The 23967-nt window shown below is 37.8% G+C and overlaps 2 protein-coding genes across 5 annotated transcripts in view; one reads left to right on the top strand and one right to left on the bottom strand.

Annotated features, from left to right (window-relative positions):
• Positions 1-1492: 1492 nt before the first annotated feature.
• LOC309707880 (uncharacterized protein) lies at positions 1493-19821 on the bottom strand. Of its 2 annotated transcripts, none has more exons than XM_082535444.1 (6): positions 19445-19821; positions 7012-7068; positions 5616-5717; positions 3447-5496; positions 3175-3363; positions 1493-2358 (listed from the first exon to the last, which is right to left on the bottom strand). In XM_082535444.1, exons 1-6 carry the CDS (start codon positions 19469-19471, stop codon positions 2132-2134), a joined length of 2652 nt encoding a protein of 883 aa, XP_082391570.1. In that variant the 5' UTR covers positions 19472-19821; the 3' UTR covers positions 1493-2131. The 2 variants fall into 2 exon arrangements, with proteins under 2 accessions (XP_082391570.1, XP_082391571.1); XM_082535445.1 differs by having other exon boundaries at positions 3175-3339.
• The window catches only part of pla2g6 (phospholipase A2, group VI (cytosolic, calcium-independent)), a 26135-nt gene continuing 17076 nt past the window's right edge, over positions 14909-23967 (top strand). For 2 of the 3 annotated variants that reach the window (XM_082535448.1, XM_082535446.1), the window contains exon 1: positions 14909-14929. The gene's annotated coding sequence lies outside the window, so the exon portion shown is untranslated. The remainder of the gene's footprint in view (positions 14930-23967) is intronic. The other variant, XM_082535447.1, reaches the window with a different exon arrangement.

Below are 23967 nucleotides of genomic sequence, written 5' to 3'. Positions count from 1 at the left end.
ATTTTACATTGTATTTATATTTACATTTCATAATGTTAACTGGTTTAATAATATTTGCCTTATTCAAGTATTCAGTCACACATTTGAACCAGTGGACAATTTAATCAATGGCTCTTTTCAAGCGTCCCACTAAGCCACGAAAATTCCCTTCTATGCCATGAAATTGACAAATTTTATTTACATTACTTTGTTAAACATGTATTTATTTAATTATTTTAATCATAAACATAAAATAAACGTTCGGCATTTGGTTTGAATGCAAAACATTAGTCCTCCAAGTTAAAAATTCCCTCTGGTTTAAGGCAAGAAGCTATTTATGAAACAATTAGTAGTAGTAGGGGGGGAATCGATACAGCATAGTACACTCTCAGAAATAGGGGTACCAAAGTGTACCAAAAAGGGTACAAATGCTTGTCGCTGGGGGTGTTCCTTTTTGAAGGACATTTCTGTACCCTTTAGGCTTGGTACATTTTTGTACCTTATGAAGTTGTACCATCTGAGGTACAATCATGTACTTTCCTAAGACATAAATGTACCTTGAAACTATAGTACAGAAATGTTCTCTTGAAAAGGGTACAATAGGGTACCTATGAGGGTACCCCCCCAGCGACAACCTATTTCGTACCTAAAGAGACAAAAATGTACCCCCAATAGTCCAAAATATTTGGTTATTTAACCATTTATTTTCGATAATAGAATCACATCAAAGCACTTAAACAACCACAGGAATACATCCTTGATTACATTCGTATATTGCTATAGGACATGTCAAGAAAAATACATTCATTTAAAAAAAAAAAAAAAAAAGTAAACAATCACATAAAGACATTAAACACCTGAACACAATGTTTTGACGGATCACAGAGATGGCATGTATTTAAAAAACTGTCCACACAAATGTTTTGCTCTACTTCAACAAGCACGCACATACATACATACGCGCGCGCGCGCGCACACACACACACACACACACACACACACACACACACGCTTAAGTCCCGTTTGGGGTCGCATATCTTAACTCCCACCCTTTGGGGACACCACTTTCTGTATGGTTTAGAAGCAAGCTGGCAACTCAGTTTTACTCCTCCAAGACCACAGAAATAAAAAATCACTTGAGATTTTCATTTTAAGCAACATTTGTCCAGACAGTATTTTTACCTTCCCATTGGGGACTGGGAATGTTTAATGTCCTCTTTGGGGTCTTCAGCGATACACAGATAAACAAACTATTTTATGCCACTTTTGGGGACCTTACTTCCATTTGGGGTCTTCAGCAATACACACATACACAAGTTATTTTATGTCAGTTTTGGGGACCTTACTTCCATTTGGGGTCTTCAGCAATACACACATACACAAACTATGTTATACCACTTTTGGGGACGTTACTCCCCTTGGGGTCTTCAGCAATACACACATACACAAATTATGTTATGCCACTTTTGGGGTCGTTACTTCCATTTGCGGTCTTCAGCAATACACACATAACTTCAGTTTTGGGGATATTACTTCATCAAAGTAAGTACAAGGTAATGTTATGATTTAACCATCTAGAAATGTTTTAGGATGCTGCTGCTGCTCAGTGTCACAATGTTAAAAGCCATCTTTTTCTACCCAACCTAACAATATTCATTGCAATTAGGTCTGCTAACTTGACAGAATCCAATGGATTTGCCAGAACTTCAAAGTCAGGTCATTACTTATTATGAAAGAAATCACAACTTATTGTGCCACAGAAACATTTAAATATTCTGCTTCTTTTATTTCTACCGTGTTGTTTTTAGCACTTTACATGCACTTCATGTATACACAGGAACTTGCAGCAACAAAGAAACAACAAAATATCTGCACAATTCATTAAGTGCTTCTACCTGCAAATGTAAAAAACTTTGATTCCAAATACATCTCATACAGTGCGAAGTGGACACAATGAAAACCATGTTAAGAAAAAAATGTCAACTTGAAAAGATTTGTTTTTTCCTCTCAGAATGACAAAAGGTTTTAGGAAACAAACTTACACCTGCTTACTGAACCTGAAATTTTTGGAGTGCAACGTCTTCAAAACATCTTCAGAACCATTTTACCAGAGAAACAGGAAATTTTAACTCACTGAAATCACAAACAGCCCTCAGTCCTTTGCACAAGCTTTTCTTTTTAAGGCAGTAATGCGATTTCTAACATAATTTTTTACCCCAGTCCAGTTTCTGTCTTTCAGTGCATAGGGTTCTGCATTGATGCATTGAGTGCAGTCCAGCTTCTGAGGCAACTTGCATGTGTTGATGAAACGCATCATGTGTTTTTCAACTGCACGTACCTTATGATCTTCCCACTTACATTTGGCGTTACTTCGGTTGCCTTCGAAGAAAAGAAAACAGACATCAATACACTGCTTAAAACTTTTTCAATATCAAATGTTTTCCTCCTCTACTCAATGAATAATGTCATGTATTTAATATATATATTCTTAGTGCTTATTTGCTGATTATATTCTTTTACGTATAAGAGATGGCCAGCGTTGCCTTCCTCAAAAAGGGTATGTTACACACTGCTAATTTTCAAAAAGGGCAGAAGCTGCACTGACAAGCTACATAATCAGATGATAGGAAGCTGCATGCTTTTGCAAAGAATATGAGCTGCAGGCAGAAAGTGAAACTAAGTAGTGTTTGATCGAAACTTAAAGTGTGCGTGACGTCTAGAGTAAGTATATAAATAACCAGACTGCCTGCTGCTGCTTCAGACTTGAGCTGATGTCTGTGTGCTCAGTCTCCATTTTCCGGAAAATGTAAAATTAAAGATCATTTTTTGAGTTAGACCACTTTGAGCCGTGTCTTTCTTCGCTGTTAAAAGAATACAAAGAAATGAATTTAATAATTGGTGCCATGACCTGGATTCTTTTGCGGCTGAGAGGTCTAATTTGGACCTTAAGGTACGATCTGATATGAGGCGGACAACAGACAGGTCTAAAAAGATTTAAAGGTAGGCACAAGCCTGTTCAAAGTAAAAGCAAAATTGTGCATATTGGATGAATTCTAAATTATTTGTTCGCAGAGTTGATGATCGTGACCGTCATTTATTTATCACCTTTTCACTTCATTAATTCACTGAACCATATTTATTTTTCTGTGCCAATGTATAAAGTTTATGTTTATGCCAAAACAAATTGGTCAGTACCCTTTTTCAAGGGAGGACTGAAAGAAGTCCTTGGAGATGAAGACGTCCCTGGAGATGAAGAAGTCCATGGCCCTCTGTCTCCATCCTGATCCGTTGTCTCATTCTCTGGTGTTTTTATTGCCTCCAGAGCCGATTGAAGAGGCTCACTCTCATCGCTTGAGTTATCTGAATTTTCCAGATCAACTTTTTCTAAAGGTTTCCAGAGCATTTAATAATTAAAAAAAAATCAATTATTATATTTTAGAGCATCCTAATAAAATTTACACTCTTACCTTCGGGGTCAATTTCAATATCATCAAGTGTTTGGCCTTTATAATGTGAAACAGTTCCGTTCTCCAGTGCCAAAAGTAATTTGCTCATCTTAGCAAGCTGAAGTGTTCCTTGAGGCAAGCGGTAATACTGCCTGTGCACACGTATGTCATGACCCAGAAAGTCTGCTAGTTGATCTGCTTCATTTTCTTGAAGATTAAGCACCTGCGACATTGTTGCGATATGTTTTCGGAGCCTTGTTGATGTTAAGATTTCAGGGTGTTTTGCTCCACTCTCCTTTGCCAACATTTGGATACAGTCTCTTCCTCGATAGGCAGATAAAGCTCCTGGTCTAGCAAACATGTAAATGTTCTCTTTGGGGACGCCACAAGATTCACGAGTTTCCACAAGGAGCTCCATTGCAGAGACCATTGATGGTTTTCGGAGAATAGGAACTCCTCTCCCTCGTTTTCCACGGATTTCTACTCTGGTGAAGAAATCACACATTTTTTTCTCAAGTGAGGTCAGACAAGCAGCCATGTCCATATTGATTTCTGACGTTTTTCTGTCTTTAAAGGTGGACACCTCCATTCTTGATACCTCTCCTTCTCTTCTTCTGTTAAAAATGATCACTTGAGCTAGTGTCACTTTGGCAAGCATTGCATAGCTGTATGGAGTTGGAGTCAACCTCAGCATTCTTTCAGCACCGCTTTTAACAGTCTCCATATGGCGATCCAAGCATTTGACATCAGCTGTTAAAGGTAAAATCTGTGGTGCATTCCACTTAGACTCCTTCATGGTTGTTGTTGCACCTCTGGTGATCAGTCCCTTCCATCTAAAATTTTTGATAGCCTTAAATTCTCTGGCAAATTGCACAAGGCTTGAGTCTCCGTCTTCTGAGGACAAATTGTCAGTCTCTACAAGCTCACAGATAATTCCCAGATTGTTGCCAATTTTTAGAGCTAAGGTAGGTTTCTGGAACGTATTTCTTTCAGGATTGTACCCAGCCACCTCTTTCACTGCAGATATCAAATGGTTGAAGTTTGCAGGATAAATCAGTTCCTCTGCCTTTTGAATGGGGGTATTCTTCTGAGCTATAAGCAGCAGTCGCCCAAGTTCCCTAAGCCTTTGCCTTATGTAGTCATGTCTGTTCTTTCTTGAACCATTTAGATCATAAAGGTGCTGTCCAAACTGAAGAAGAAGTTGGTCATTTTGGATTAATTGAGTTACCTCGTCATATTTCATGCAGGAAATCACAGTTTTCAAGCCCTCTCCAATTTCACGAACAACAGCAGTTTTCAGTGCACATTTGGATCGAACCCGCTGCTTCCCACTCTGGGAGTCTTCTTCACTTTCTTTCTTTGCTGGGCATATTCTCATGTGCTTCCACAGTGTTTTCTTAGAATAGAGTCCCTGGCAGTGATAACAATGAATGTAATCAATGCCCTCTGTGGATTTCTTTGGTCTATAGCAGGCCTGTAGCTCACCAGCCCCCCTCTTCACAACACTGGCATTATGGGCAAAATTTCCGTGTCTTCTAAGGATGTTCAACCTATTGCGCCTCTCTCTTGAATTTTTGGGATATTGAAATGCACGAGCAACCTCTTCCTTATTTTTATGTACAGTTTCCAGGTGTCGTGCAATTTTTGATGTAGGCTGGAGACAAAACAAACAATAGTTTCTCTTATCATATACACGGCGACTTCCAGACTTTGAAGGTGGTAACACTTTGATCGAGTCCAAAATCTGTTGAGTTCTGCTTTTCTTCGGTGTACTTTCATTGCTATTTGTTGCACTGTGGGACGAGAGCTTTCTCTTTCTTGGAGTTTTTGAGATCCTCTTCTTAAAAGTTGTGGCACCATTGCCTTTATTTAAAATTTCTGAATAATTATCTAGTTTTTGTGGAGATAAATCGGGGTATTGCAGAGAAGGCAGAGACTTCTGTGCAGTTGGATAAAGAGGTTCATCTTCATCTAGCTGAGAGGAACTTCCTTCAGTGTCTGGAACATAATTAGCATCACTATAGTCTGTGTGATCGGATTCATCAGAAGATGTTTCTGTATATGTCGAGACCTTGGGGAAAAAATAACATCTCTTTAAGATTTAAGACATGATAGAAGTATTTTTTGTGACAGATTAAAAGTTAGAGCTATTTAAAGATAAATAAAACATGTATATTAAACATTTTCCACCTGTTTTTGTCTTGAGGACCTCTTTTTTGAGTATTCAACGAAGCAATTATCAGATGCTGGTTGAAGTAATGATGTTGTGGCAAATATAGGAGGAACTGCAGCCTTAAAGGATGGACAAAAAACAAAAACTGAGTTTCTAAAAGTATCATATTATTACAACATATTTTTGATATCTATAAAACCAAATAAGGAAATATTAAACTGTAAAAGTAATACTAGTTATAGCATAAAATTCAACACTGGAATCACTGGTTTGAGGATATACATTTGAAAAAAAATAGTATGTCATTTAGAAAACAAGGTTGCATAGGGTATTTTTTAAGAGGGATATGAAAATTAATATTAAAACAAACCTAAACTGCACAGCAGTGTACTTGTGAAATTCATTATATAGCAGACATATTTAACAATAATGAACAATCTTTGTGTTTTCAATTACACAGTACTTGTATGGACAGAACTTTGTTGAATTAGTTGGGTAATAAATGTATTGCGTGTATAAGAAAAAGCATCATGCGAACAAATGACAGCCTAACAGTAACTGTTATGCTTATTGTAGCTATTAGCTAAAACCACTAATTTAGCTTAGTTTGCCCTGGGCTCAGCTTTGACAAATATCATCAACTGTTATTATTATTAGGCCTCACACTTATAACTTTTGGGGATGTTTCTAACACAAATACACTCTGCTTTAACCTAAGTGAGGACAGTAAATGGCAAACTGAACTAAGGCTACTCATAAGATACTGATGAGAACATAACACTTACCTGAATGCAGTGTTGAAGATCACCGGTTTGGTTGCTGATCTCTAGAGTAGACTTATCCTAAAAACAGAGACATGACTTCACTTACAACTACAAAAACATCACCAACTACAGTCATCATTAGGCCTCACATTTATAACTTTTGGGGACGTTTCTAACACAAATACACTCTGCTTTAACCTAAGCCTCCCCTAAATTGACCGTGTGCTTTGTGTTGTGCGTGCCCGCAACTGTGCATTTCATGGCGTCTGTGTAGAAATGACTAGTAAGACAAGGCTGCAAACTATTCTCACAGAACTCAAAGGTGAACTTGAATCCAATAAGAAGGAGAAGGATTTTGGGCAAAATACATTTATATAAAAAATAAAAAAAAATCGATTCTGGATTTTAATGAATCGATATCACGTTATCCAAGCCAGAATCGATTTTAATCAATGAATCGATTATTAAAACCCACCCATACTAACAACAACAAAAACATCACCAACTACAGTCATCGTTAGGCCTCACATTTATAACTTTTGGGGACGTTTCTAACAAAAATACACTCTGCTTTAACCTAAGTGAGGACAGTAAATGGCAAACTGAACTAAGGCTACTCATAAGATACTGATGAGAACATAACACTTACCTGAATGCAGTGTTCAAGATCACCGGTTTGGTTGCTGATCTCTAGAGTAGACTTATCCTAAAAACAGAGACATGACTTCACTTACAACTACAAAAACATCACCAACTACAGTCATCATTAGGCCTCACACTTTTAACTTTTGGGGACGTTTCTAACACAAATACACTCTGCTTTAACCTAAGTGAGGACAGTAAATGGCAAACTGAACTAAGGCTACTCATAAGATACTCATTAGATACTGATGAGAACATATTATGTGCAGGACACTCCTGAAAAGCTGTGTGTGTTGAGACAACAACCAGAAATAAAAAGACCGACAAGGTGGCTAGAGCCCTACTCCCCACCCCTCAACATTTTTATTTCTGGTTGTCGTCTCAATAAACAAACACAGAAGCAGCTCTTCAGTGGGGTCCTGTACAAAATGACAACAAGAAGTCAGTAAGGACCCAGTACAGGCTTTAATGCAAGGACAGCGTGATGAGCCAATGCAGCGGCCCCACAGACCACACCCCACCATACCAGTATATTCACTGATATTAAATACTATTATCTTATCGAAATACAAAACATACTTTGTATTTCAACTCAAAAATAAAAACACCATGTTCTGAAGAGGTTTAAGAAAAACTTGAAGAGGTTTAAAATCTAAGCTGTTTTAACAGTAGTTTATGTGATATCTTTGGGCCAAAATCAAATATAGTTAGACTTATTTGACATCATGTGCAGCAATAGTGCAATGCAATAGTTTACCATCTTGCACCAAGGCCAGTCGGCTTTCCCGTAGTCATAAGTTATTTCTTCTCCTGGGTCAATGTCACGCAAGGCAAACAGGCAAAGATGTGGCCTTCCTTCAACTTCAACTGTTTTCATCTTACAGCTAGGCCTTCGGTGGTCATCATTCACAAGCCTTCCTAATGACTTGTCTTCAACAGAAGCATCAGTGCTTGAAGAAAAAAAAGTATCAACAGTGGAGTAAATCAACATACTGTGTGGCATGTTACATAAATAATAGATATTTGTAGTAGTGTATTAAGTATAGCATAGATCCAAAATACACTGTAACATGAAATATTGTCTTACCACCAAGAGGTTCCTTTCCATTTGAAATCAAATAAGAACACTTCCACCGTATCATTGAACTTGTTTTTTTCAAGATAAGGATCTGCTTTGCAAAGTTCTCCACGGTATTCAAGAACAAATTCCCCCTGTTTGAAAAACTGTGAGGCAATTACACCACGACCTTTAAAAGAAGAAAATATTGCTCTAGTTTAAAAAAAAAATGTTTCCACCAATTGTAAGACATTTTAAAACTTATGAATAAAGTTACTCTTCTTTACACAGCCTATTAAAAAACTATAACATAAACACTTGATAAATGCAAGGTTATCAGTACTGAATGTCTAATTTGCATACAGGAGCGAAGTGTTACTATTTATGCGTTTATGCGTGCTGTAATTATCAAAATACACAAATGACACTATACCTTTGCATGGGCTGATGAATTGCTCTGTTAGACCAGTCTTGTCAGTTTTCAGTTTAATATAGTGTTCTGCATCGTGTTGAGGATTAACTCTTTTTCTTCTTCTACCTGATGTTTCCATCATAATATCAAATGCAAGATTTCTTTTCTGTAAAAAGAGATTTAAAGACTTAATTATTCCCTGTGTTCACCAACTCCAAATTAAAATACAGTATGCCTTTTCTTAAACGCTTATGATAAAATATAAATATTTGATAAATTATTAAAAATATTTGTTAATTACTAAAGCACACTATCAACTCTCATGATTACATTAAAGATTACACTGAAATTTAACATTTGTACTTTTTCTTGGCTTTTTTCTGTTTTATTCGATTGACTCAGTAAAGAATGTCAGGAAAGCGGGGCAGAAAGAGAGGGGGGAAGACACTGGGCAAAGGACTCGAACTCAGGCTGGTGTCAAGAAAAAAAAAACAAAAACTCAGGCTGGTGTCGAGGCCACCTCGAAAACAGCTAACAAATAAATGTCACCACGGGAATGCTGTTCACAAGACAGCAAAAATCAGCAATCTAGAGAAAATTGTCTTGTTATCATTCCCCCGTACATTTTAGTACTCTGATTTCAATGTTTGCTCATTTGGGCTTTATCAAGGGTACACCTAGCTAACCAATATCAACATTCATCTTGAAATAACTTTCTTACATTCAGACAGAAAATACTGACATTTCTTTTTGTCGTGTAATTTCCTTTTCAGCAGAAACCTAAAGGCATGGCAATAACAAACTAAATGTCTTAAGCTACTTTTCATACCTTTAAAGCTGCTCCATGCGCTGCTGCTCTCAGACGGTCACCTCCATGACTGCGATCCAAAGCTATCCGGTTGTTCAGTCTGACGTCACTAGCCGTGTCTGGGTCTAAACTCCGCTGCAGGTCCATATATCAAACGATCATATGGCATTACTGAGAGTTGAAAAACTGTCTAAAGTCTTTCATCTTTAATAAAATGATCAGCGTTCTGCTCAGGTGTAACAATTGAGTTTAACATCCAGGCATCCATGAAAACGGAATTTATGACATTTAAAGGAGTTAGAAGTTAGCAGGGAGTTAGCTCGCTAGCTTCTATCTAAATACAATATAGCATGTCCTGACTGCGGGGTTTTGGAAACAAATTAAAACGTACAGCTCTGTTATCACTTCCAGCATAAATGAAGACAGAAAACTAAACAGCAGTGACGTTTGTAGGGTTACTGAAGTTGGGCTAGCTGGTATATAATGATGTGCTGCGTGACCGCTAGCGACACAGCTACATTAGCATAATATAAACAAGCTAACTTTTTTTCCACTCAATAAAAGTTACCGTGAGTGTTCTCGGTGGTCAGGAACAAATGTAATCGCATGGCAGGATGCTGTAAAAGGACCAAACTTCAGCCAGGAGAACAACTGAGATAATCCATCCACAATACGAGGTTAGTCATTCATATACTGCTGCATGGGCTGGGCTGTAGTTACATCCTAAGGTTTTAAAAACTGAGCTTAAATAAATACTTAGCGGTAATAAAAGCCGAGAGAGGTCAACAGTGATCACTGACTGTTTTAGGAGCTTTTTGAGATCAAATAGAAGAAAATACATAACATTAAACATGTTAACAACACAAAAGCCATATTAAACGCAGACTACTTTAGACCCGGAAGTAGGATCCGTCGCGTCATCACTGAACAACCGGATTGTGACCCTCCCCCACCCGCCTCTTCTTTCGCGCCTCTCCCTTTCGCGCGCCTCCCGCCTACCGGCAGGCCCTGCCCCGCCCACATATCTAAAAAAAAAATCTGAGAAACCAACGTTTTTTGCAAAGCCTAATGGCAAGATTATGATTATGCACTTAAAGATGTTCAATCAGTCGGTTCAGTATTATTGTAATTATTAATTTAATTAATTATTATTTTAATCACTGTTTATCTTATGAAAACTTAAAAAAAACAATATATTAATCTGCAAAAATTAAATCAATTTCTAAATGAAATTTCTCAGTTTCCTTGCTTTAAAGTATAGAGGAACTAATGTTTGGGGTTTTGTACACAGTGAATAAAATTGTCAAATGAGAAAAATACGAGATGCCTTACTATTCCACTGTTAATTTAAGTATCACTTTTACCTTTTAAATGTTCTAGTATTATAATTTTTGTTTTGTTTTGCTGGATTTTATTTCACACTATTTTCTATGTTTAAAAACAGTCTAAAATATGTAAAGACTGAAATTAGGTAATAAACACTTTATCATAGTCTCTCCAACAAGCTCTAGATCTTCCCCAGAGAGATCCCAGTCAGTGGAATATGCCCAGGGAGGCACCCAGTAGGCATCCTGGTCATTTTGATGTGGTGGAGCAGTGTCTCTCTTTCAAGCACCCCTCAGATGACAGAGCTCTGCACAGTACCATAGACCTAGAGGAGCTAACTCTAATCACAGCTGCTTCACACTCAGCTGCAAACCACTCTAGTACACACTGAAGGTCATGGCCTTAAGAAGCCTGAAGTACCATGTCATTTGCCAAAGATGAGACCCCAAGGTTCACAAACCAGACACCATTTAATCCATGAAAACCACCAACAGAATCAGTGACAAAGGTCAGCCCAGGCAGAGTTTAACCTTCTCTGGGAACAACTTCAGCTTTGTGTCAAGAATGCAAACACAGCTCTCGCTTTGGGAATACAAAACAAATCAGGTTACCAGAGGGCTCATAATTGGTTTATTTCTCTCAATCCAATTGAAAGTTTTCTATCCTCTGTGATTGGAATTATTGTCTTGCCTGAAAATCCACACTTGTCTTTTCTTCAGATTCTTTTGAACAACTGTCCAGGTAGACTTCTCCATTCATTTTTCCTACAATTAAATAAAGTCTACCACTACCTTATGGTGTAAGACAGCCCCCTCCATAGTGTCTTAATGTACAAACTTTTCTTTTTGCATAGTGTTTTTGAGGGTGATGTGGAGAACAAATCACTCCAAAAAATGCTGTGTACAATGATATCAAAAGAGTTCACCTTTGAACATGTGCATACAGGTCAATGCAGTAGAATGGGTTACTTTTTTTTATGGGAAAAACTGCTATTTGCATGTCTTGATGCATGCTCGATCATCCACATAAGTAAATCCCAAAAGGTTGATTAAGTTCTTCTGGACGTAGCATTTTCAATGGGAGAAACATTTTATCACTCATATCCTCCCTGGTGAATTTGATGTGTTAATCCACTGAGTTAATGTGATCCATTACTTGTGGTACATCCTGAGATTTGATTTTCAGCTAGGTGTCATCCACATACCTGAACCAATGACTTGGTGGTGTTCCAGGATAGGATAACAAAGATCTCTTTTCCACTTCTTCCATGTACAAGTTATGAACTACCTATTCTTCAGTGACTGGAACCCAAGTGAAGTAAGAGGTGTAACATTGTACAAGACCATTGTTTCATCTGCCTCCATAATGGCATCTCTCACTTTCTCGACAAGTTGTTCTGGATGTGGTGTTCAGAGCTGCCTATCAACGGGTTGAGCATCGAAGCCAGAAACTTTGAGATGGCCATGTTGATCATACAGAAAATTGGTCTTAAATGTACGCCCTGTTCATATAAACAGTAAGCCATAGAATCAAGAATTACTTACCTGGATGTTTGAGCATGCATCAAGACAGTAATCAACGTATTAACATTATCTGTGCAAAGATGAATACTTCTGAAGTAAAACAGTGAAAAATTACAGCACTTTAAAGGAATAGAAAGCCAGGTATTTGGCACATTTTGTTACCTTTTATGAGTTGAAATTTCTTAGGTATTGAACAGAAATGATTTAACTTTATTTACATACCTAAAAAGGTTTCCCTCTAAATTCAGAGGGGCTGTAACTTCGGCTTCTATTGTCCGATTTGTGTTGATTGACATCTCTTTTTAATTGTTTGAGCTAATAAAATCACAGTAATATGGCCATGTTCACGTCAGTCCCACCAATCAGAAGTTGCAAGGCCAAAGAAAAATGCGTGACCTCGCCCTGGTCCAATCAAATGTCTGTAACTGGGCAGAAAATTATATATTTTTTAAAAATAGTAAACATCTCCAAGGCATTGTGGGAGAAGGAAACATTCTGTAGTCCCATATAGATGTTTAAACATTGGAAACAACAAGCAAAGTCCGATTATAACGTTACTGATTATTGATCGTAAAAATATTGTGGTCTGATTTTGCGGCTGGTTCATTGATTTTTGGTCAGAGTGTGACGAAGCTTGCAGTTCTGGAATCTGTAAGAGCTTTCTTTTCAAAACCATGTATTGTTTTATTGGTTAGCTGAGGCTGATGAGGCTCCACTGTGTTTGTTTACTGACATTTCATGAAATGGTGTAACTGCTTTTGTGTTTGTGTTTGGTGGTTGTAGAAATGGTAGAAATGGATAATATGAGCGTTTAGCTGAGATTCACAGGTCTCTATGGATACCATGTATGCCAGGACTTAATATTAGTGAGCTTGTCTTGCAGCCGATTGAACGGGATCTAACTCCTTTTTGTCCCCAGTACCAGGTACCTTTATGCATGTTGAACTTTTTTAATCCCTGGCTCTAATGCTGCTACTCTATCAGATCATGGCAGAAGAGACGACTCTCTACAATTTACATTGGCTTCTCCTGTGATTAAATGACAGATTAAAACAGATATGTATGGGAACATATGAGTAAATCAGTGTTGTTGAAGAAAGAACAATTCTTATTTTTTTATTTTATATTTCACTTGCTGGCACAACTGCTGTAAGAAGACTCTTAAGAGATGTGCTATCAGGAAGCGGCAGTCTTTATACTTAAAATGGCAGCACAGAAGGATTTGAAAGAGAGGACTTGTAAGTGTGCATCCTTGTAATCTTAACATAGATTAGCATTATAGTGGCTCTTTTTATCAATACAGATATAAAGAGCCACATATTCATCTTGACTCAAGTATTTGTGATCAAGGAAAAAAGATTTCAGAATATGTTAGGAGATATTGGATGGTAATGATTTCTATTGATATACTGATCTTTGTTGAAATTGCAGATTTCCAGTTGCATATGATTGATTTGATTTGTGGATTTGATTGATTCAATTCAATGTTATTTATACAGCAACAATAGGGAAGGCAAGTTTATTTATATAGTACAATTAAACAACAAGGTGATTCAAAGTGCTTTAAAGAGACATTAAAAAACAAAAACAGCATGATTTAAAATTGGTTAAAAAACAGTAGATAAAATCAGAACACTAGATAAAATCAGTAGTTAAAATATAAGTTTTGAAATTTAAGCTTAAAAGTGTGGATTTGGTGCTTTATTCAAATGCAGCTGAGAATAGGTGAGTCTTCAACCTGGATTTAAATAAACTGAGTGTTTCAGCTGATCTGAGGCTTTCTGGGAGTTTGTTCCAGATATATGGAGCATAAAAGCTGAATGCAGCTTCTCTGTGTCTGGTTCTGACTCTGGGAACTGATAAAAAACGGATCCAGATGACCTGAGGCATCTAGAAGGTTCATACTGGGTCAGGAGGTCAATAGACTAATAGACTCCAATTTGTTCACGTGAATGGAGAGTCGTCTTCACACACTGAGGTTAAATATGGAGTTCCATAGGGTTCAGTGCTAGGACCAATTCTGTTTACATTATACATGCTTCCCTTAGGCAGCATCATCAGAAGACATAGCATACATTTTCACTGCTATGCTGATGAAACCCAACTTTATCTATCCATGAAGCCAGATAACACACACCAATTAGTTAAACTGCGGGAATGTCTTAAAAACATAAAGACCTGGATGGCCGCTAATTTTCTGCTTCTTAATTCAGATCAAACAAAGGTTATTGTACTCGGCCCTGAAAATCTTAGAAATATGGTATCTAAGCAGATTCTTACTCTGGATGGCATTACCTTGGCCTCCAGTAACACTGTGAGGAACCTTGGAGTCATTTTTGACCAGAATATGTCTTTCAATGGACATATTAAACAAATATGTAAGACTGCTTTCTTCCATTTGTGCAACATCTCTAAAATTAGAAATATCCTGTCTCTGTTAGGATGCCTGGGTCGTTGACCCAGGGTTTTGAGTTTATTATATTATTTATTATTTCTAGTCTTTGGTTTCTTTGAGTTCTGCCTTATGGTTTACATCTCTGTGTTCTCTAGTTGCTGTCTCCCCTGTCAGCTGTATTCCCTTGTCAAGTTCGCGTCTCTGTGTTATGTTTCCTGTTTTACTTTGAAAGTCTGTCTCATGTAAATGCGTCTGGTTTTGCTTCCTTTGTCTTGTTAGGCCTGATTTGCCCCAGCTGTGTTTCCCTCCTGTTACCCATTCCCTGATTGCTCCCTCTGTGTATTTAAGCCCTGTATTTCTCTGTGTTGTGATCTACCTGTTTGCCATGCTGTGAGTTGGCCCAGGTAAGTTTGTTTTGATATATCCAGTTATGTTACTTTTGAGTTTAGCATTAAAGCTGTTTTGAGTCCAAGTTTTGCCTCAGTGTCTGCACCTTGGGTCCTTTTCCAGCCTGCACAAAGCCATTTCATAACAGTCTCAGAATGACGCTGAAAAACGAGTTCATGCATTTATTACTTCCAGGCTGGATGACTGTAATTCATTATTATCAGGAAGTCCTAAAAACTCCCTGAAAAGCCTTCAGCTAATCCAAAATGCTGCAGCACGAATACTGACAGGGACTAGAAAGAGAGAGCAGATTTCTCCTGCTTTGGCTTCCCTTCATGGACTTCCTGTTAAATCCAGAGTTCAAAATCCTGCTCCTCACACACAAGTTCTTAAATAATCAGGCCTTATCTTAATGACCTTATAATACTAGATCACCCCATTAGCGCAATTTGCTCTCACACTGCAGGCCTACTTGTTGTTCCTAGAGTATTTAAAAGTAGAATGGGAGGGAGAGCCTTCAGTTTTCAGGCCCCTCTTCTGTGGAACCAGCTTCCAGTTTGGATTCGGGAGACAGACACTCTCTACTTTCAAGATTAGGCTTCAAACTTTCCTTTTTGCTAAAGCATATAGTTAGGGCTGGATCAGGTGACCCTGAATCCTCCCTTAGTTATGCTGCAATAGACGTAGGGCGCTGGGGGATTCCAATGATGCATTGACTATTTCTTCTTCAGTCACTGTCTTCACTCACTATGTGCTAATAGGTGTGTGAATCATACTTTAATTTCTGGCTCTCTTCCACAACATGTCTTTATCCTGTCTTCCTTCTCTCAATGCGTCACAGCAGATGGCCCCACCCCTGGAAAGTGGATGAGCAACTGTCATTTTGCAGTCGGGTCACTTTTTGTGGAGAAATAAATAAAACAATATAATAGGAAAATAAAGATGCTAAGTATATTGATTTCATGACAACTAAACTTTGTGGTGCCCAAATTTATGTACCTGCTTGATTTTTGTTTAAACAATTATTGCACACTTTTTGTAAATCCAGTAAACTTCTTTTCACTTCTGAAATATCACTGTCTCCTATATGATATATTTAACTGACATTTTTTTATTGTAACAACCAACGATTTATAAAGGAAAATAATGGCTATTAACAAAGTTTCCCAAACTCTTGCATCCCACCGTATTAGTATATTTTGTCATTAGTATAATATGAAATAAATTCTACATGTGTCAAGTCGTGTGCCAATGTTTGCTGTGTAGTCGAACTGAGACATTGGTCATTACAAAAATTTATAGGAAATAATAAAATTCTCAAACAGAAGAACATTAAACATAAGTATTTAAAGAGAGACAGGAATAAAAAAAGGACCCAGCTGCTTTCCAGAGCAGGAACAAGGCTGAGGAGGAAATTTAACAGAAATGCACTCCGCTTTAACCTAAATGGGAACATTCAATGGGAAACTTTCCTTAGGGAACTGGTAAATACAATGAACTCTGATTATTAAACATATGCATATGTTGAGGTATGTGTAATGATTTGGGGGATGGATTGCTTTAGCTTAGTCCTCATTCTGATTGGTATTTGTTCCATATTTTCAAGTCTTAGACATAATGAAGGATTTTACAACAATAACCCTTGAGTGGGTTGATCACTGATAAATTGTTTGTTGACTTTATAGGTAGGTAGATACAGAAAAAAGGGACATGATAACATCTTTTAAAAAAATCCCAAAGCATATCCAACTATAGTCATTAGTATGCCATATGCTTAGCCACAGGGGTGGCTGTAGCTCAGGTGGCAGAGCAGGTGGTTCGATCCCAGGCTGCATCCTGGCTGCATGTCAAATATCCTTGGGCAAGATACTAACCCCGTGTTTGCCTACTGGTGGTGGTCAGAGGGCCCGGTGGCGCCTGTGTCCGGCAGCCTCGCCTCTGTCAGTGCGCCCCAGGGCAGCTGTGGCTACAATGTAGCTTGCTATCGCCTGTGTGTGTGTGTGTGTGAATGGGTGAATGACTGAATGTAGTGTAAAGCGCTTTGGGGTCCTATGGACTAGAAAAGCGCTATACAAATGCAGGCCATTTATGACTTTTGGGGACGTTTCTAACACATACACTCCGCTTTAACCTAAATGGGGACATTCAATGGGAAACTTTCCTTAGGGAACTGGTTAATACAATGAACTCGGATTATTAAACATCTTCATATATTAAGGTATGTGTAACTACTTTTCAGATGGATTTCTCTATCTTAGTCCTCATTCTGATTGGTATTTGTTCCGTATTTTTAAATTTTAGACATAATGAAGGTTTTTTTTTTTTTTTTTTTTTTTTTTTAACATAACCCTTGCTTGAGTGTGGGGATCATTGATAAATTGTTTACAGACTTCATGGATAGATTTATACTGAAAAAGGGACATGATACTATTTTTAGAAAAAAAATCCCAAAACATATCCAACTAGTCATTAGTATGCCATATGCTTATGACTTTTGGGGACGTTTCTAACACAAATACACTCCGCTTTAACCTAAATGTGGACATTCAATGGGAAACTTTCCTTAGGGAACTGGTAAATACAATGAACTCTGATTATTAAACATATGCATATGTTTAGGTATGTGTAATGATTTGGGGGATGGATTGCTTTATCTTAGTCCTCATTCTGATTGGTATTTGTTCCATATTTTCAAATCTTAGACATGATGAAGGATTTTACAACATAACCCTTACTTGAGTGTGGGAATCATTGATAAATTGTTCTCTGACTTCATGGGTAGGTTTATACAGAAAATAGGGACATGATACCATTTAAAAAAAAAAAAAAAAAAATACAACTATAGTCACTAGTATGCCATATACTTATGACTTTTGGGGACGTTTCTAACACAAATACACTGCACTTTAACCTAAATGGGGACATTCAAAATCCTGCAGCTTATTTATGTTTCTTTGTTTCAGAATAATAAATAAATAAAACAAATAACATATTCCTCTTTATGAAGCTTATTTATTTTTTCCGTTTTATTAGCCTCTCTTAATTAACAAGATAATCCTCATTGTCAGCTTGCACATGAAAAACTTAAGGATGCTAATAAACATCATTTATTATTTTAGAATCATAAAAGCATTAAAAAAAATGAAATCCCCTAAAATATTGAGAGTTTGGTTCATTCAAACATCCCTTGATGTTTGATCCAAGACAGCTCTGAATGTGTAACTTATATGTGGCTAGCTTTTTCGGGCTAATTAGCTCAAGGCTTTTTTTTCCAAATCATCAAGGGCACATCTAGCAAACCAGTATTAGCATTTATTACTAAATAACTTTCTTACATTCAAACAGAAAATGCTGAAACTTGTCAGCAGAACCCTTAAGATACAGGTATAAGAAACTAAAAAGGTTTTAATCACTTTTCATACCTTTTAAAGCTGCTCTACATGCTGCTGCTTGCACACACCTCCATCGCTGCGATCAAGGCCTATGGTGACATAGAGGTCTTACCTCACCTCCCCAACCTTTAGGCTGTCCCTGCTCTGTCCCTCTTCACTCTCACACACACGAACTCTTTCCCGAAAGCACTCTGATTGTATGACACTAGTGTTCATTGTATTATGTTGTACATAGGACTTTTGTTTTGTTTTTATCTTTAAGTTGTTCACTGTACACTGTAGACCGTGGGAGCATTACAATTTAAAATTCCTGTGTATCATCTGTACATATGGGTTTTCACAATAAAGCTGACTTTGAATTTAACTTGAGTCAAGCTCTGCACATATCTCTAAGGCCCAGTCAACCATGCTACAGAAGCTAATCTTTCCCGCTTGTATCCAGGATATAATTTTTTTTCTGTCATGATCCATATGTAATGACCATTGTCTTACACAGTTTTTGATCAGCTCTTAAAGAGACTTCGGTGAGAATTAAGTTTTATGCCATATGCTTGTGACTTTTTATGCTTTTTAGGCAGTATTTTACATACTGCCTAAAAGGTATTAACATTGAAATTTAAATTTAGCTCAGCTGTTTCACCAAATTTTGGATCCCTGCACCATTTAACAGAAATTCAAGAAAAATCTTAAATAGGGATGGGTATCGTTTAGGTTTTATCCGATACCGGTGCCAAATCGGTACTTTTGAAACGGTGCCGGTGCTCAAACCGGTGCTTAAAGAATGGAGAACACAAAATTGGTCCAAAAACCTCTCATATTCAGCTGTTTTTTTGTAAAAAGATAACAATGTTAGCCTTTTCTGCAGCTATGGGGCATATATGGTATCACTCTTAGCTGGAAGCAGTGCTTAAACAATGGAAAAAATACAAACTTTGTCCAAAAACCTATGTTTAGCTGTTTTCCACTTTTTCTTTGGTCATTTTAGCCTTTTTGGCCAGGGTGAAGGGAGTATCTGCCATCAAACAAGAGGACAGCCGCATGTAGCTATGATGATGTTTGCTAGTTCACCTTACATGCATTAATGTAATAACGTCAGCCTACTCAACGTAAATTGCACACGAACAACATTAAGCTACTCACGCAGAGAAGAACGGCTGCTGCTGCCATCAAATACGGCGCATTTCTCGGCTTTTAAAAAAAAACGCTATGCGTCGCCAGGTGTTTCATCGGATTCGAGGTGTTACCTCCTTTGACAGTATCACAGTATCAGCTTAAAGCACTTGTTGCAGGCTGCTGAGTTTGCATATTTTGCTGTGAAGTACAGCCAGACTTTGACCGCTTCGCCTTGGGCATTTTTAATCTGTAGCTCTGCATAAAAGAACGTACGTACCTGGCCCCGCCTACTATCCTCGGAAACGTAAAATGATTGGCTAGAAGTGTATCACAGCTCAGGAAAAAAAAGCACCGAAATAAAGCACCGAAATGTGCGCTGCTTTTCGGTCTGGTTACTACCGTTTATGTCAGAACCGGTGCCATCATGGCACCAGACACCGGTACCCATCCCTAATCTTAAATATGTTGCAATACAAGTATCAAGAATTTAGAGTAATTTATGTCAAGCTGCAGTTCAGAAAGCAAATATGAACCTAAAGTGCTCCATTACTTCATGCATCTGCTTCACATCATGCCAAATAATTCTTTAAAAAATATTAAAACTATTTATATCATAATTACGTGAAATATGACTCTTTTGTATTTTCTAGTGTCTTCTTTACCCTTTGAAAATATAATCTACTAAATAGTCTACTGATTTCTATTATTTAGTCAAGAGAACAAATGTTTGTTTATATAAAACCATTGTTTATATAAAACCAAAGAATGTTGAATAAGATTTTCAACAAAGATCAGTATATTAAAAGAAATCTTACACTATAATAATATAAGGGTTAGGGAGAGGTAATACACACACAAAAAATCCAAGAAATGTCACTTTTGGGGACAGTGGAAATTCTTGCAATTTCACACACTTCCACTAGGGGCAACATAGAGTTATACACAGATTGCAAAAATTTTGGGGGGCAATGTCATACACATACACAAAAAATCTAAAAAATGTCACTTTTGGGGTCAGGTGAGATTTTTGGATTAAAATATGTTTTAGAACATGCTGAACGTTGTTAGAGGTAAATCTAATTGGGGACGGTGGTTTTGGTCCCCAAAGGGAGAGGTGTCCCCGATTGACTGGTGTGTGAGCTGATAGAAGTCCCCAATTTTGACACAAGCAAACTCTCTCTCACACACACACACACACACAAAAATGTTCTTGCAATCATGTCACACAGAATACCTCAAGGACACAAACAGCCTATCATCAACTAAATAGGTGTCTAGAGCTTGAAAGTCTAATTCATTTCCTGGATTGAACAGGATCGAGTCATTGTCAACTGCCACTTGGTAAGCATGGAAATGACATTCATAAGTGCAAGGAAGTAACAGTTTCCCATACAATACCCAACAAGTATCAACATTCAAAATATACTTGATTTTAAAGAATTGAGGTTTGGCTTCAGTGTGTACATGGCCAACTACAAAAACATCCTCAAGTTCATATTTGACACTGCTGACAGATATAGCAGACACACGCTGAAGCACTTTATCCTGAAAATGCACATCTGTAAAACTTTTGTTCATTTCCAGAGCATTCTGTAAGTCACCTGGCAGAGATGAAAATGGCACACTGACACTTGTGCTGAGTGAATGTTCAAAGTCAACAAGCAACTTATCTGAAGAAAACTCCCAGCACTGTTTCATTTGATGACGATTGCTAAGAGTTGCAGTGATCTTGCCATGCAAAATATTGCCATATATTGCAATATTTTGCATGGCAAGATTGTTTTGATACAGGCTCAAAACATACTGATATTTTATTAAATCACTTAAAAAGTTGCTGGATGCTAGGAACAAGAGTGCTCATATCATCCAACATGATCCATCCAGCATTAGCTGAGCAAACTCACATTAAACGGGCTTAACCGAAAACTCATCCAACACTGGACACACTTAGCTTGATAAAGCTTCATCCCAATTCAGTGCAAACTAATGGCTCAGTCACATAAGTAAAAACAGCACAGCAACATTCTTGAATCTACACAAAAAAAAAAAGACTGTATGATTGGTGATTGTATTGTATTATTTTGTATTTTCTATTCTGCACTGATTGCAACTTGTGGTGATTACCTGGTTGCCCATAGCTTGACAAGTTTACACTTTCACGGCCACTTTGGATCACAAGAGGATTGCACAGGTCACCTGATAGGTGGCGACCTCTCTGCAAACAGTGCAGTCTGACTTGGATTGACTGTAATCACTCTAAGAGGGATTGCTGAAGTCTTGCAAATGATTGTTGTCAAAGTTATAAATGCAAACAAATTGCCAACATATTGCCATCAGTCTGAATGAGTCTTTGTAAATGAGCACAATATAAGGAGACTCAACCCATCTGTTGAACTCCGCTTATATAGAACCGGAAGGTCAAAACTAAAGGATGTTGTGACCTTGTGAGACCCTCAAGGAATCTAAATCTGACAGTTTGGAAACATGCATGAGTGTCCCACCGGAGACTCTTGCAGTACTCTTCCTGTTCCTCCTTGCGCAAAGGAGCAGACACCCGTGTCGTTGGTGGGTTGATCCAGCTCTCCTCATGCCTAATGGGATCTCATCTACACTATTAAGACTATGGAGACCCAGCAAACCTTCTTGTAGTGGCACGTATAGATAGGCCATCCTAAAATGGGAGCTGCGCTACCTGTGCAACCTGAATGTGCCGTTGTTCTACCAGCAGTAACAAGGACACTAACAAAAAACAAAAGTAGAGAAAGATCAGTCAGGAAAGATAAGGGCAGGGCAATGATCTATGCCTTGTTGTTGCCTCTCAATGGCTTGTTATTCCTGAGAGGATTGACTGATATCCCCGAAACTTAACTGAGTTGCTGTTATAATGTGATAATCACATGCTCCCTTAACTTTTTTTAATTTTTTTTGTGTGCAATGTATATGTGACTGGTTTGTGTTCAGGCTTTAAGTATTGTGTAATTGAAGGAGTGTTGTTAAGGGAGGGACAAAGCTGACTTTGTCACAATTCATTCAGCTTGTTATTGTACTGAAAGACTCAGGGCTTTCACTTTAACTCGTCTGATAAGTACACCCTGTTATAAGCACGGTTTAAGTGTAAATATCGAAAACTCTAAACTCTTCTTCAAACATGATCATATCTCTCATAGAAAAAAACAAAACAAAACAAAGATGGCAAAAGCCAAAATGTCACGAGGATTCAAAAACAAAGGCGATATATGCTGGAGGCTGGTGTGAATGTCAGGTTTTTCTGGAAGGAAAAACAAACAATAAGAACAGGTCACTGGTGTGATAAACATGCTGTTTTGAAGCTTACTGAAAGCCAAAGAGAGGTTCACATTTTATGACACAGTCATGGTACTCTTAAGCTTCTTGTGGGGTATGTTTTACAATAGCGTTTGAACCAAGGACTTGCTGACAACTAAAACTGCTTAATAATGATAATAATAATAACAGTTTTATACCACATGACTGTTATTTGGTAGCTTATGTTCAAGCTAAACTTTCCTTTACATCAGTCTGTCGTCTTGCCTTTAAGGGAGCCTTGTTGAGAAAAATGAACAAAATGGAAACAAAATTTTTTACTCAAAATATTTTTATTGAGCAATTGTGGATACAGTTAACAAAAAAGAAAAAAAAACCCAAGGGAAACATAAAAACTGGTTACACTGAATACAAAACAGAACTTCTCACGTTGGAACAAAACGGAAAAACGGAGGAGCGATTGATTCCAAGAAAACCTAGCTTTGCAAACCACACAGAAATTAGCTGAGCTTCACATTTACATTAACACAGTAAAACCTATAGAGTGGTAGGTCATCAGACCTCTGTGGGATGAGCAATTCTGTTAGTCAAAGGACAGCACCCAACGTTTTGCCCCAGTGATATACTTATCATCCTCACCCACTGTACCAAAGAGAGCAAGTAGGGGGTTGAGAGCCAGTTTCAGGTCAGTAGCCTTGTTCAGAGTGTAGAAAACCGCCTCCCAAAAATTTACCAAGTCAGGGCAGGTCCAAAGCAAAGCATGTGGGTTAGATTGGCATCATCAGACCCGCAGCTGTTACAGCGAGGGATAGAGCCAGGATAAATCTTAGCTGATTTGTATTTAGACAAGTGGGCCCTATGAACTACTTTGAATTGTGAGTTGTGTGAGTTGAATTGGGAGTGGCGGGTGCAGAGTGACATAGAATTTACCAGAGTGAGGACTGAATCCCAAACGTCATCTGACATAGATATACCCAACTCCTTCCCCCATGTGGATTTAAGGCCTTCAAAGGGAGCTGAAGTTATCCTGCACAGTTTGCTATAGATGCGGGAGATTATACCTTTGCCTGATAGTTGCAAACTAAGGAGCTTGTCCAGTAACTTAGTAGCTGGAGCTTCTGGAAAACTGGAGAGGTTGGATTGCAAAAAATGTTGAGTTGTAAATATCTAAAAAATTGAGTTTTGGGAAGAGTGTATTTTGCTGACAGCTGATCAAATAATGCTAGTCTAGTTGTGTATAAAGATATCTTTAAAGTAAATAATACCTG

Source organism: Aulonocara stuartgranti (assembly GCF_965226115.1).
Source record: "Aulonocara stuartgranti genome assembly, chromosome: 6".
Lineage (NCBI taxonomy): Eukaryota > Metazoa > Chordata > Actinopteri > Cichliformes > Cichlidae > Aulonocara > Aulonocara stuartgranti.
This window is presented reverse-complemented; position numbering and strand designations above follow the sequence as displayed.